The 13,172-nt window shown below is 44.7% G+C and overlaps 1 protein-coding gene across 5 annotated transcripts in view; it reads right to left on the minus strand.

Annotated features, from left to right (window-relative positions):
- VAPB (VAMP associated protein B and C) overlaps nucleotides 1-13,172 on the minus strand; it is a 47,001-nt gene that overhangs the window by 8,829 nt on the left and 25,000 nt on the right. For 4 of the 5 annotated variants that reach the window (XM_081560334.1, XM_081560335.1, XM_081560337.1 and 1 more), the window contains one exon: nucleotides 651-754. The exons of the other annotated variant lie outside the window; for it this stretch is intronic. In XM_081560334.1, the coding sequence (XP_081416460.1) occupies nucleotides 651-754 (104 nt within the window). The remainder of the gene's footprint in view (nucleotides 1-650; nucleotides 755-13,172) is intronic. 5 annotated transcript variants of the gene reach the window in all.

A 13,172-nucleotide genomic window follows, 5' to 3' on the forward strand; every position in this document is an offset into this window, starting at 1 on the left:
CCTTCACATCCACAGAGCAGAACCCAGAGAAATGGAGGGCCAACTATAATGTATCAATTACTTATTTTATGAAAATGAAGTCAACTTATTTTACCAAAATTAAAAGATGGAGTTGAACATGTATTTAAGGGGAGGGGGGTAGAAAAACTGAAGGAATCTGGGGGGGGGGCAGGGAGACAACAACAAAAAAACAAAGAATTGCACTTACTAGAACCAAGCAGGGGGAAATAAGCCTAAAGGGTTGAAGGATATTTAGTATTCAACTCTCCCCCATCCCTCTAGATTCTGGGGGATGGGGAAGAAGAGGCAGAAAGCATTTTCTAGAGTAAAAACTGCCCTTTTCTGTAGGGGGAGGGAAAGGGGTGAAGGTAGAGAACCCTCAGACCATTCAAGACACAGCCCACCAGAACAAGGAACTGCTGAAGGAAACCAGGTAGAAAAGTCAGAAGAGTGTTCTAAAAGTTACATAAAATGTTAAAATCAAAGTTCTAGAAACCCATAAAGGCAGTCAAAGTACAAATCTCCTGAAAAGCACCATTCCCCTTTAAAAACAATTTTGACATATTTTGAAATGCATGCACCCACAATTCTGCACCTATTCACTTTTTTTTTTAATTACTGGGGGGAAAAAAAAAGCATTCAGTACTTACTACTGCTTCCATATCAGAAGTGTCAGTTGGAGCAAACATAGACTGAACCATAAACTTGTGTTTACTTTTCTCATTGGGATCATAATCGAAAGGCTGTAACATCACTGAGAAAGAAAATATTTCATTAGGAGGGTCAGAGCTTGGTTACCAGCAGCCATTTGTTACGTTAATACTTGCACTTTGGTGGTAAAGCAGTTCACCCGGATGCTCTTCTCTGAGCCTCATGAAGCCCCTGGTGAAGTGAGCAGTTCGAGATGGGCAGCCTCTTCCCTACCCTGCGGGTCTCAGACCTGAGGTCAGGGACGTGAAGGGACTTGGCCGAGATCAAACAGCAGGCAGTGGCAAAGCCAGGACCGGGCCTTAGGACCCAGGTCTTCAGACTCGCAGCCCCTGATCTGCCACCACGGCACACCTGACCAAACACCTGCCACAGGCCCTCCATCTAGGTCAACCAGATACAGACACCTGTGCCTGTTCTGCTCAGGAAAGTACCTGCCAACGATCTCCTCAGGAACTAAGGGCGGTCCACGACATGAGAGGAGCGGTTCAGGCTTCTCTCTGTGCTATTCTCCATGTCAAGATCGTCATGGTCACACTTCAAATACAATTTTGACAAGGATGTTAAGAGAATTTTCACAACCCACACCCTCACAGCATGGAGAAGAACACACCAGCTTTCACAACCTTTATCCCAAGAACCTAGAGGACACTCCCTTGCAGGCTCCCCAGACCGAGCACACCCACAGAAGGAGGGGCTTGTCCTATTCTGGCCAGCGTCCCCAGGACCTACCACCCTACCCCGCTGAATGACGGCTGCTTTAAAACACGAGGTTTCCTACAAGGCTTTGAGAAACCACACATCTAGTTGAGCTCCCTGAAACCTAACTTGTTCACACGCAGGGAAAGCCTTGATGAGAGAGGAGCTCCCTGGGACTGAGCGTCCCCCTGGGGCCAGAAGCTGGGCTCTGCCCTTCAGCTTTACCATCACTTCAGTTAATCCTTCAGAGGCAGGGAGTGTTGCGGAAGGTATTCTGATGTTTACTTGCCCATGGAAAAACTGAAGCACAGAAAGGTTAGCTAACTTGCCCAATACCATGACGGAGTGGTCTGACCGGAGGGCCAATGTTCAGGGCCACAAGAAGGCTGGATCTCTGTCCGTCCCCACCAGCACCTCCTGTGCTGGCCACTCACCAGTGTTTTCCTGCCTTTGAGCCCACTTCCTGGGTGAGAACTTCCTGGGTGCTTAAAGCCTCAAAGTCATCCACCCCTGCAGCAGACAACTGGCCCTGCCCTAAGCCTGGTTTATAAAGGAATCCGGGACCCGACAAAGTGAGGGACCTGCTCAAGGTCACCACGCTGGGAAGCCACACTGGATACTCTGACACGGGGGGGGTCACATCCCCAGATCCCCCATAACGGATCTTACGTGTGACGAGGAGGAGGAACGCAAACATCCCTCTCTGTCTTGGAGCTGCATGGGTCCTTTCTTGGGGACAGAGAAAGTCTCTTTATTTTATCAATAAAATAAATACGTTTAATCTGAGGATCTGATATTCAAAGTGAAACCATCAGCAGAGAGAACAAAAGGTCATTTAAAACAGGGATAGGGCCACTCCACTTGAAATTTTATTCTTGCAGGGATGGCTCTATCCTGGAAAAGCCACCTTGCTGGTGGCCTGGGACCTGGAATGGTGACAAGTCTGCTGCTGGTATCACTGAGCTAGCAGGAGCTCTCCTGGAGTATCGCTACACACCAAGGCTTGACATTTAACCCCAGGGACAAATGGCCAGACAAGCAGGTCAACACCACAGACTTTTATTCTGAAAGCTGAATTTCCATTGCATTTTCTCCACCTCTAAGATTGCAGTAAGGAAGATGTATGTGATAAAGAAGCCACTGTCTTCACATGCACTGTGATCCTGCCTGGACAGGGAATGTCAGCTTTCCTGGAGTTGGGTCACAGTCTTCCAACTACTATCAGATTAATGTTCACTTAAAAGATTAAAGTGAATTAGGTTTTGAGAATTTCAGATCTCATCTGGCTGTGACAAAATCACGCTCTAGTATTTTTTAGAATGGGAAAGAACTTAGTCTTAGACTGCACTTAGATTTCAGTAGGGCACAGGTCTAGCAGAAACACTGCCTCGTCCTTGAGGCTCTGCTTTCCCAGCTGTGAATGGCCTCCACTGTGGAGGCCTCTAAGGCTGAGCCAGGATTACCTGTAAAGATGCCCAGGAGATGAGAGCAATCAGAAGACACTGCTAATTCTCAGAGAAGTTGGCTCTTTAGCTTCAGTGACACTGGGTCACACAGAAAGAGTGGCTGCATCCAGAGACCCTAAGACAACCCCATATAAAGAGCTGTTTCCTCCCACTCTTTTCCCCTTTCCTCCAGGAGGTGCAGGCCAGAAAGAAAGGCGTGTGGGTTGCAGGCCTGTCCTACAGTAAACTGACCCTTTTCATCTCTCCATCTCGCACCATGCTCCTGGCCCCAGTGCCCTCACAATGTCCCAAGAGAAAAAGGAAAATAACTTTTACTGGCACCTAGTATGGACCAGGCACCAAAGAAGGCACATTTTCCTTAGTTCTTCCATCAGTCTTCACAACAATCATAAAGATGGCCATGTCTTCCTTTTCTAGATGAGAAGACAGGGCTTAGAAGGGCTAAGCAGTCTTGCTTGGGCCCCATGGCCAGTATTAACTGATGGACCAGAACTCCACACTGGTTCTGTGTCCACGGTCTGACTTTCACGGCACAGGTTCTCAAAGCATTACTCGCAGACCCCGAGACACCCCCACCCCCACGTCAGGTGGTCCATAAAGTCAAAGCTGGTCCTGATAATACCAAGACATTACATGTCTTTTCCACTGCACTGCCACCCCCAGTAACGGTAGGCACAAAAGCAACAGTGGGTGAACCAGCTGGTGCCCAAGTGTGGACACCGGACGGCAGCCACTGCCACTCACGTGCAGTGTGTTTAAAAGGCCATCTCACTTAAGAATATCCTCGATGAAGCAATGAACATCACTCACTTCACTAAATCCCAACCTTGGACAGCGAATCTTGGCACTCTGCTCTATGAAACCACACATCAAGCATCTCTGCTGCCCTGGGAAAAGCACTTGTGTAACCATTCCAGGTTATGAGCTAAACTGGGCACTTTCTCATGGAACCACTGACAGAAAAACTATGGTCATTCACACCTGGGTATATGGCAGCTATTTTCCTAAAAATGAATGAAGTGAACCAGTCACTGTAAGGAAAACAACTTGTAGCTGTTGTCGGTGATAAAATCCAGGCTTTCAAAAAAACTTAGCATCTTGGGAAACCTCTCTCTGCCACCAAGAGCTTTACAGTTTCCCCAATGAGATCAGTAAGGAGAGTAACAAATGTACGTTTTTGATACTGGATAATGAAATCTGTCGACAGCTGGAAGATCTGTGTAACTCAGCTGGCATAAGACTACCAAAGCCATGCGAGTGAAACCAATGCATCTTGGTGAAACAAAGTTCAAATGGTTTACTGGCATGGTGTCAGAGTCTACACTGTACTGATGAAGTTGAAGAAAAGTGTTGCTCGGCAAGTTCTGGCATAGTATCAAAGAAGAATACCTACAATTACAATACATATCAGTGGTAAAGGTGGTTTTACTTCATATACATTCACCGAAACAACACACTGTAACAGACCGAAATGCAAAAGCAACTGAGAGAATCCAGCCTGTCTTCTATCAAGTCAGAAACTGCGGAAATTTGCAAAACGTATCAAATAATGCCATAATTTTTTGAAAAGTTATCTTTCACTAAAAATGTGTGAACTGTATTTATTAAAGTTGTTACGAAAGAATTAGTATTTTTTAATTTTCTCAGTTTAATTTGCAATACGACAAATATTGATACAACCCACAAACCAAAAAAAAACCTTTTTGGTCTTTAATTTCTAAGCATATACAAAAGGGGCCCTGAGACCAAAAGGTCTAAGTACCGTTATCCTACATCAGGGTGCCTCGCAGGCCCCACCAGGAGGAAAATTATCTGGTTGCTAATTCAAGTGAAGGCACTGGTGGCTTCCTACAGTCCCCTCTTGGGAGAATGTGCCATTTAAAAAGAGAAAGCAGTTCATACAAACCAAGTTCCGAGACCCGCGTGCGCACCTGCACGCACACCTGTCCCTGAGAGGAGGATAGTGGGGCACCCCGTGCTCAGCTAACGAAACCACCTTGCTTCAGCGTGCTTCCCTCTGCAGGTGTCACCGTCTGATACCCCTGCCACCCTCAGAACTCACAGATGTCATCACCCCAACTCCAGGCCTAGAGCGCACTGCTTGCCAAGTCGCCATGTGCAGAGTTAGAAGGACCTCAAGACACAACTTACACGGAGACCTCCGAGCTCACAAGAACGCAAGCACACAAAGAAGTGGGTACTGGTGGCAACTAACCCACCTTACAGGAGCACTGGAGACAGCAAGAGGGGGTGGTTAAATACCCTCTGTAAAAGGCAGGAACTCATAACATAGAAGCACAGATGCCCAGTGCACCTTTAAGGCTGGTGAGGAGAAAACTTTCAACTGTGAGTGAGAACGGTGGCCACTGGTGACCTTCAGGAAGTGCAGGGTGTGAGTCAGGTGCTTGGCCTCTCCCTCTGCCTAGAGGGACTCTCCCTCCACCCAGAGCAGCAGGTGGAAAACAAGGTGTTTGCCACCTACCAGCTCTCCTTTCCTGTGGGCTCCCTGGTCAGCTAGCAAGAGTGAGGAGGTCAGGTGGCACCCAGACTTCCTGCAACTTCATGAAGGCTCTCTGGGCCTCAGCATCTGCATTGTGCTGCCCCCAACTCATGCCCAGAAGTCTGTATTTCTCAGCCACTATCATCTCATGTCAAGTTCAATTTGCCATACCCTATTAGCTGGAACTTTACGAGAACATGACAGAATAAATGTTGTTAATCGTTTGTTCTCTCAGCTCCATACATGCAAATTGTGACAGAAATTATGTACTTTTTTCCATGACAGGCTATAAAAGAGCTTCCCATTAACTTAATTTATTTCACTTGAATTCCAGAGACACTGATGATAAAACCCTCTTAAATGAACCATCTATCCTACTTTTAAAATGTATCGCTGATACTACATTAAAAAGAAGCCCGTTACCATGAGACAGCCTGGAGACCAGGTCACCACTCACCAGTATTAATGCTTTGTGATACAATGTCAGCTGAATGCAGGTTGCAAAAGTGGGAACCTGTTAGGAAAGGGCCTTCACAGTCATAAAACACTGGATCAATAAGATCGGACTTTCTTCAGAAGACATGCAGAATATACACTACTTAACACATACAAGTGCACACACCTCGGAGAAATGACTTGATTAAATGCTGCATAAAAGCTTATGAGAACCCGGGCAAGTCACAGATCACTTTCATCTGTATCTTAATGGCAACAGAGCAAATGAACAAAAGCTTAACAGGCACCTTGGCACCTGCTTTATTATTATTTTTTAATCTCAGAATTTTATCTTTAACATTCCCCTCTCCTTGTTCACAGGACCACCATCTCAGTGCAGGCCTCCTCCAACATCCAAGTTTCTCGGACCAGATCTCCCACCTCCTCCCAGTTTCTCTCAGACAAGTTCTCTGCAGAGCCCCTTGAACCGGTGCCCCAGTTCACCAGCTCAATATTCCTCAAACCAAAAAAACCTATTTCCCAAGTAAAAGATGATCAATTCACGTCCACAGTCTCCTTCTCTCAGTTTCCTGATATGATCCAACAGTTGGTCATGCTGCTGGTCCAACAGGTGTGCACAGGGTCCCGGCCACACCCACATCCCCAGGTGTTCCCCAAATCTCCTCTTACCATGTTGGCCTTAGGTGGCTGGCACATCCCTCTTGGTCCACCTGCCCTACTCACATCTCACTATGTCACACCTTCCCAGGCTTCCCCTGACTCTGAACCTTTTACTAGTCTGACTCTGTAACGAGGGGGTCTCCAACTTCAGCTTACAGCAGACCCGCCTGGAGTGAGTGTTAAAACACAGGTGGCAGGGTCCCACCTCCAGTTTCTGATTGCACAGGTCTGAGGAGGGGTTGAGAACACGTATTTCTGACCTGTTCCCAGCTGCTGCTGCTGCTGGTCCAGGAACCACGCCTGGAGAAGGCAGGCTCAAAGCACTCCCTGAAGGCCGTCTCACCCTCTCGTTCTTACTGGGGATTTACTCTGTCAGCAGACACCACCCATAGAGAGCTCTCCCACAGGCTCACCTTTCCCACAATCACTCTTCATCTCCTGGTTTAAGACAGTGGTTTCTACACTTCTTATCACCACTGTCCTCTTACTATCTCTTCGCTTTTATGCCTCTGTCAAACTGTCCTCTACCAAACTGCATTTACAACATCATAGTGAAGTCACTGCTCCACTTTTTTTGAAACTGATCAGAGACAAACTAGAACTCTGCCAACAGCTTCCAATAACCAGTGTTACCACAATGAGGTGACAGAATTCTAGCCTAAAGCAGAGGAATCAGACATTTTAGTTAGACTAGGTGCCCTTATCAGGAATAAATTTATCGTTTCCTTCAGGATGCTCAAAATGTTGAAAACAAGACTAATCTCCTGGACTTCTGCCTATTCAGGGACCCATGGATGGAACTATGAGTCTAGCGGGTAATTAATCTTATCTACTTATAAATTAGTTGATGTGGAATTGTCTTTGCGCTCTCTAAAGGATCTTCTAGTTCGGCATACCTCATCTTAGATAACAAACTCCTCAGAGTCTGATTAACTTATTTGTGCAGTGTTTACAGTACAAATGTACCCCAATACTGCTGGAAATGAGGTGTGTGTATATGAATACACGCCTAAGAACTCTCTTTCATAAATATCTTTTAAAATGCACATCTGTTTTCAAAATTCCAAAACACTTTCCTATCTCCATTAATGCTTTATAATGGAATCCCACATAGTCTTTCCTGAGTACACTTATGTTCTGATTATCAACTCACATTACATCTGTCTTAATCTGACCCACACGCTAGGGCCACTGTGCAGGCAGAAGGGTCTGTCCTGAGGCTGGGGCTAATTTCAGACCCCTGTTACCTCTCCCATACTTGTCCTCTGGGGTGTTCCTGTCCAGGCCTTCACTGTGGCCACCTCTCACAGCTCTTTCCTTTCATTCTGGCTTGTGATGGGCTGGACATCAGAACAGGTTAATAGAGAGTCTGAAATAAGAGTATACACAGGAGAGTTAAGGCTAGAAGCCCAGGTGTATTAATGTGCAGGTAGCTGCCATCAGTGACAGGAACATGACTTTTGGCTGCTCCCAAGTTGTGCTTGGTTTCTGTTCCTTGGCCACGCTATAAGAGCTGAAATTACTGTCATCTAAGTGAGGTGGACTGAATGTACTTGGATAAACCCTCTTGACCACAATCTTTTAAAATGGAAAGAATAAGGAAACTGTGTTAAACTCATAAAAAGTGAAACATGGGATTCTTAAGAAACTTAAAAATCACAGTAAACTTTTAAAGAAACCATTAAAAGCACAATTAAGCTAAATTTTGTTGGTAATCTACCCCCCTCTTTTTAAATAAAACAGAATCTCAACTGGGGAAAAAGATTAAAGACATCTTGTAAGTACAACTCTTGAGTTGTTCTTATCTAAGAGTAATAAGCCTGATTCATGAAAACCATCTATAACAAGGTTTCGCTTATCAGAGACTTCCAAAGCAGACGATCACACGAAGAATGATGCTGTTAAGATGTCCGAACCCCCCAAATACAGCTCCCGCTATCAGCACTTGACAGATGTCAAGGAAGATGCCTGACTTCCTTCTCTAAGGGCAGTGGGCTTAGACTCTGGTGCTAATCACCTAAAAGCTGCCGCCCAAGGTTGGCTGGTCCAGGGCAAGCGGGCCGCTCCACTAAACTGAGTCAGCAAAATCTTAAAAGGATTAATTATCAATTGCGATCCTACCCAATTACATTAATTGACCAGTGATTCCATCCAAGAAGAGCTGCTGATTTTCATTCTCTGTCCTCAGGATTTTCCTGGAAGAACTCTGTGCTTTAAATGTGATTGAAGTAAGTGCTGAAAAGGGCTATATGTCAGGAATGAACATTGTTCCTGAACTCTTTGAATTTAAAATACATATTCAGACACCAGAAGATTTGTGTCTGTTTGTCTTTAATCCACTTTCGATTCTCAGGGTACACTTAGTAAAGTATCTGTACCTAAATACTGGTATCTTTAACGACTGTTTCCAAGGCCCACCCCCTCAAACAGATATTTTGCATTTCTAATTTGCTTGGTACATAGGCAACCAATGTGCATAATTGAACTGCAAATGGAAGCGCGCTTGCTACTTTAGTGAAATTAGAATTCAGTGAAGGTTATAAAAATATTAAACTTAATATCATATTACAGGAAGCGTAAGTATTTTTGATGGGCCCATAATTTTACCACTTCACCTGCTGTATCTGCTGGCAAACATGGTTTGGAATATTAATGGAAAACTCCCTCATTATTAAACTGCAGTATTAAAAAAAAAACCTACAACCACTAACAGCTTACCACAAAGACATTTTCAGAAATTATCTACCTTAAAAATATTTCCCCACCAGACAGTTCAGAAAACAGATTTAATTTTGTAAAGCTAGAACAAATGGAGAGACCCCCCACTGCTTCAAACAATTCATTAATTCAAAAAGTTCTATTTTCCTTGCATTTAAAATCTCTGGGGGAAAAAATCCAATCTCCTCTTCTCCAATCTCCATTTAAGTGTGCCTATTTTGCTGAGGTCCAGATTTGAATAATTCAAAACCATCTCTAGCAGATGGTGTGTATCAAGGAGCAAGGGGCCAAAACCATGGCATTCTGGGCCAATTAATACAAACACAAAGCACCCAGCACCCTCCCACCCACTGTACTCCCTCATCCAGCAGACAAGACCCTAATGGGGCGATCAGAAAGAGATGAAAGGAGGACCTACCCTCATCTAAAGGACAAACAGAAGGACTCACTCAGAGACTCGGGTGACTAGACCCCACAACAGCCCTCTGGGGAAGTCCATAAGTTTCCAGCTATGGCACTTAAAGCTCAGTTCATACCAGTTTCCAACTGTAACTTCACCACCCGAGTTTATAACACGGGGATTTGTTCTGTTTAAGGACCCCAGTACGTGATGTGCCATTTTCTGAAGAAAATAAAACAGGTCAGAGCCGAGGCTTTTGACGCAGAATGTGAGGTCCCAAGTATCAGATTAAGCTGACGGCAGAGAAGAGGTTCACAGGGTATGTCTTGAAAGACATCAGACAGCTAGAATGTCTCAGGCCCCCATAAAAACCCTGACCTGCAAGCCTTCAAAACCGCAGTCTCTCTAACCAACTCCAGATACCATCCTCTTCCTCCTCTTTCTCTCTCTGCTTGGTCCCCTTCTCTAAGAATGATTTATAACCTTTCCTAATAGCTATTAGGGTTTTCAGAAATAGGGAAAAAACAACTTCCCTGTACGGTATGTTGCGACATTCTGTGTAGACAGGGCAACACTGCTAGTTATTTTCAGTTGATCTGATGATCTCCTTTTCATATTTGAAAATCTATTACTGACTTTTCGCTATAAACAAATGCATATTACGTAAAGAAGAAAAACAAAAATTTCTTAAATTAGAATTAGAAAAATTCCATAAATTAGTAAAAAGCATCAAACTGATTTATTTCTAAAAATGCAATTCAGATTTGTACAACCCACCTTCAACAGAAACCAGCCAGTCTTTGTCAAAGTTAGTGGAAGAAAATGCAACCCCACTCTTGTACCACACTTCCAGTTAAAATTCTTCAGCACTGGTAAAACACTCCGTGACGTGAATATCATTCCTTCCATCTTACAAATGAGAAAACTAGAACCTTCAGAGGTTAGAGTTTTGGCCAAAGACTGGCCAACAGGCTCAACAGCAGGGCTTGGGTTTCCTCTCAGGTTTCTGCACCCAGGTCTACTCATCTCTGAGTAGACTGGATGCAATCCAGCTAGCCATGCGCGCCCCAAAGGGCAGCTAGCCTCGAACCCTCTGCACTGCCTTCTGCTGGCGTCCTCCTCCTTCTCCTGAAGAGAGGCTCTCAGCTGAAGGAACCCGCAACTCCATGTTCTCACCTAGATGCCATCACATGGCTGTATTTTAAGGGGACCCTTGAAAAAGTAAAATGCTTTCTGCCCCAAGACCCAACTGTCTAATCAACAATACAGTGGCACTTCAGCACAGAAAACCCCAGCAAGCGGAGGCTGGCCTCCTTTGCTGACAGGTGAAGCTGTCCCCGAAAGGCAATGCAATCAGGCTTCACCCAGGTGCACCTCAAGCACCGAGGCCAAAGCACACCAAATAAAAACAAAGGAGCCCTTTCTCATGTGTAAGCATAATCTTGTCTCATTGGAAGGAAGGCCTGCAAACACACAGACATTTTGTTATTCAACTGCTTTTTTCCCCAAGTACATGACACTCTGAAAGCCAAGGTATTTTGTTTTATATTTATTTGTAAGTGGGGCCATCCCGACACTGCTGAGGCAGTTGTTGTTGTTCTGTCACTAAGTCGTGCCCAACTCTGCAACCCCATGAACTGTAGCACGCCAGGCTTCCCTGTCCTTCACCATCTCCCAGAATTTGCTCAAACTCATGTCCACTGATACCATCCAACCATCTCGTCCTCTGTCATCCCCTTCTCCTCCTGCCCTCAATCTTTCCCAGCATCAGGGTCTTTTCCAATGAGTCAGCTCTTCACATCAGGTGGCCAAAGCATTGGAGCTTCCGCATCAGTCCTTTCAGTGAATATTCAGGGTTGATTTCCTTTAAGATTGACTCGTTTGACCTCCTTGCTGAGGCAGTTAGTGTCACCAAAGAGCCACTGGATCAGGACAGACAACCTGGCTTCCACTACCAGCTCTGACATCATCACCACGTGCCTCTGGATGATTACCCCACAACCCCACCCCGCAAACCTTTCCTTCTTATCTGCAAAAGGAAGGCCACAACCACAAAATCTTGGTCTTCCTTAGCAGACAATCATAAATCAGAACAAATGCCCAGGGTTAGTTATTACTTTAAAAACCACTCCTCTGATGGGGGAGGAGTGAATCTTTCTGAAAGAGATACACTTATGTTCACCCATTCATATTTAATATCAGAAGGCACACCTACACTGTACATCTGCCTGTTGAGACTATTTTATTCAAAAAACGATGGTGCTGCCCCAAATTTACTGTAAAAACTGGGTAAGTCTCATCTACTGACAACCATGCTCAAATATACTAACGACCATGCTCAAATATGACATGGGCAAGGAAATCAAGAGGTAAAAAAGAAGTCAACTTTAAAAAGGGAGTAAAAAACATCAATTGCCCTTGATTTCAACAGAAAAACTCAAACCACATGAATCCAAGGAATGCTAAAATGCCAACATCCTGGGTCCCCCTCCCTGACCAGTGTGCTGCAGTGCAGAAGGTTTGGGGACCAGAGCCAGACAAGCAGGATCTATGTTTTGGTTTTGTCACCGGCCAGCTTCGTGAGCCTGTGGCCACCGAAGTCATTCTGGTACAACGGGGTAACAATGCATTCCATGCTGGGAAGATAACAGAAATTACATGGGATAATACGTGTGCAGACCCAGCACAGAGTAGATCCTCAACAAATGTTGGCTCCCACCCTCTCGATTCCTCCTGGATAATAACCTGATTCGAGACTCCGAATCAGGTCTTGCAGCCTCAGAGAGAAACACACAGGGAGACAGCCGGTGTGGGCGCACCCTAATGAGAGAACCCAGAGGATGCGGGGAACACGAGTCTGCAGAAATCATGAGATAATGAAACACCTTATATCTTTCCAAAGAGGTGAGTCATTTTCTTTCAGGTGTCAAATGAATAGCCAAATGTATCACAATCAAAATCTGTCAGGAAAAAAGTCAGCCAGATACCCATTTCAAATGAGGAGTAGCTTCTAATGATGCCTCAGAGCCCTTGGTGACAGTCTCCTGATACTTAAAGGATTGACCCACACTCCCCCAGAGCTCCTCCACAAATACAAAAGGCACTGTTGGATCCAGAAGTCCTAATGAGCTCAAAGTTTATTCCATTTCTAAAATACATTTAAACTCAAACCCATCGCTTACATTTCCTTAATTCTGAAATCCAATTCTCAGTTTGGGCACTCTACCAGCATCTTTTCAAAAGTTGGACTCTGGAAAATAAATGCACTCTCAGACAGAAGGGGGAAAAAACCCATCAGACATGCACAAAACTTGCACCCTTGAATACATTTCAATTTCCTCAGCCTTCATCTCCCTTAGCTTTTCACAATCAGTAAAGTGCAGTTACCAATCATTGGAAATGACATGAGCTTAATGTCAGAAATCATTTAGCTTAAATAAGAAAATAACTCCATTTAGCTTTCTCCCACAAAGTAAAATTAAGTTTGTTTAGCCCTTTTTTATTTATTGCCAAAGGGCAGATTTAATTTCAAGGGAGTGAAAACCCAACTCATTCTCAAGTAAAG

The sequence above is a fragment of the Giraffa tippelskirchi genome, chromosome 13, assembly GCF_054371585.1.
Source record: "Giraffa tippelskirchi isolate mGirTip1 chromosome 13, T2T-mGirTip1v1.2.pri, whole genome shotgun sequence".
NCBI lineage: Eukaryota > Metazoa > Chordata > Mammalia > Artiodactyla > Giraffidae > Giraffa > Giraffa tippelskirchi.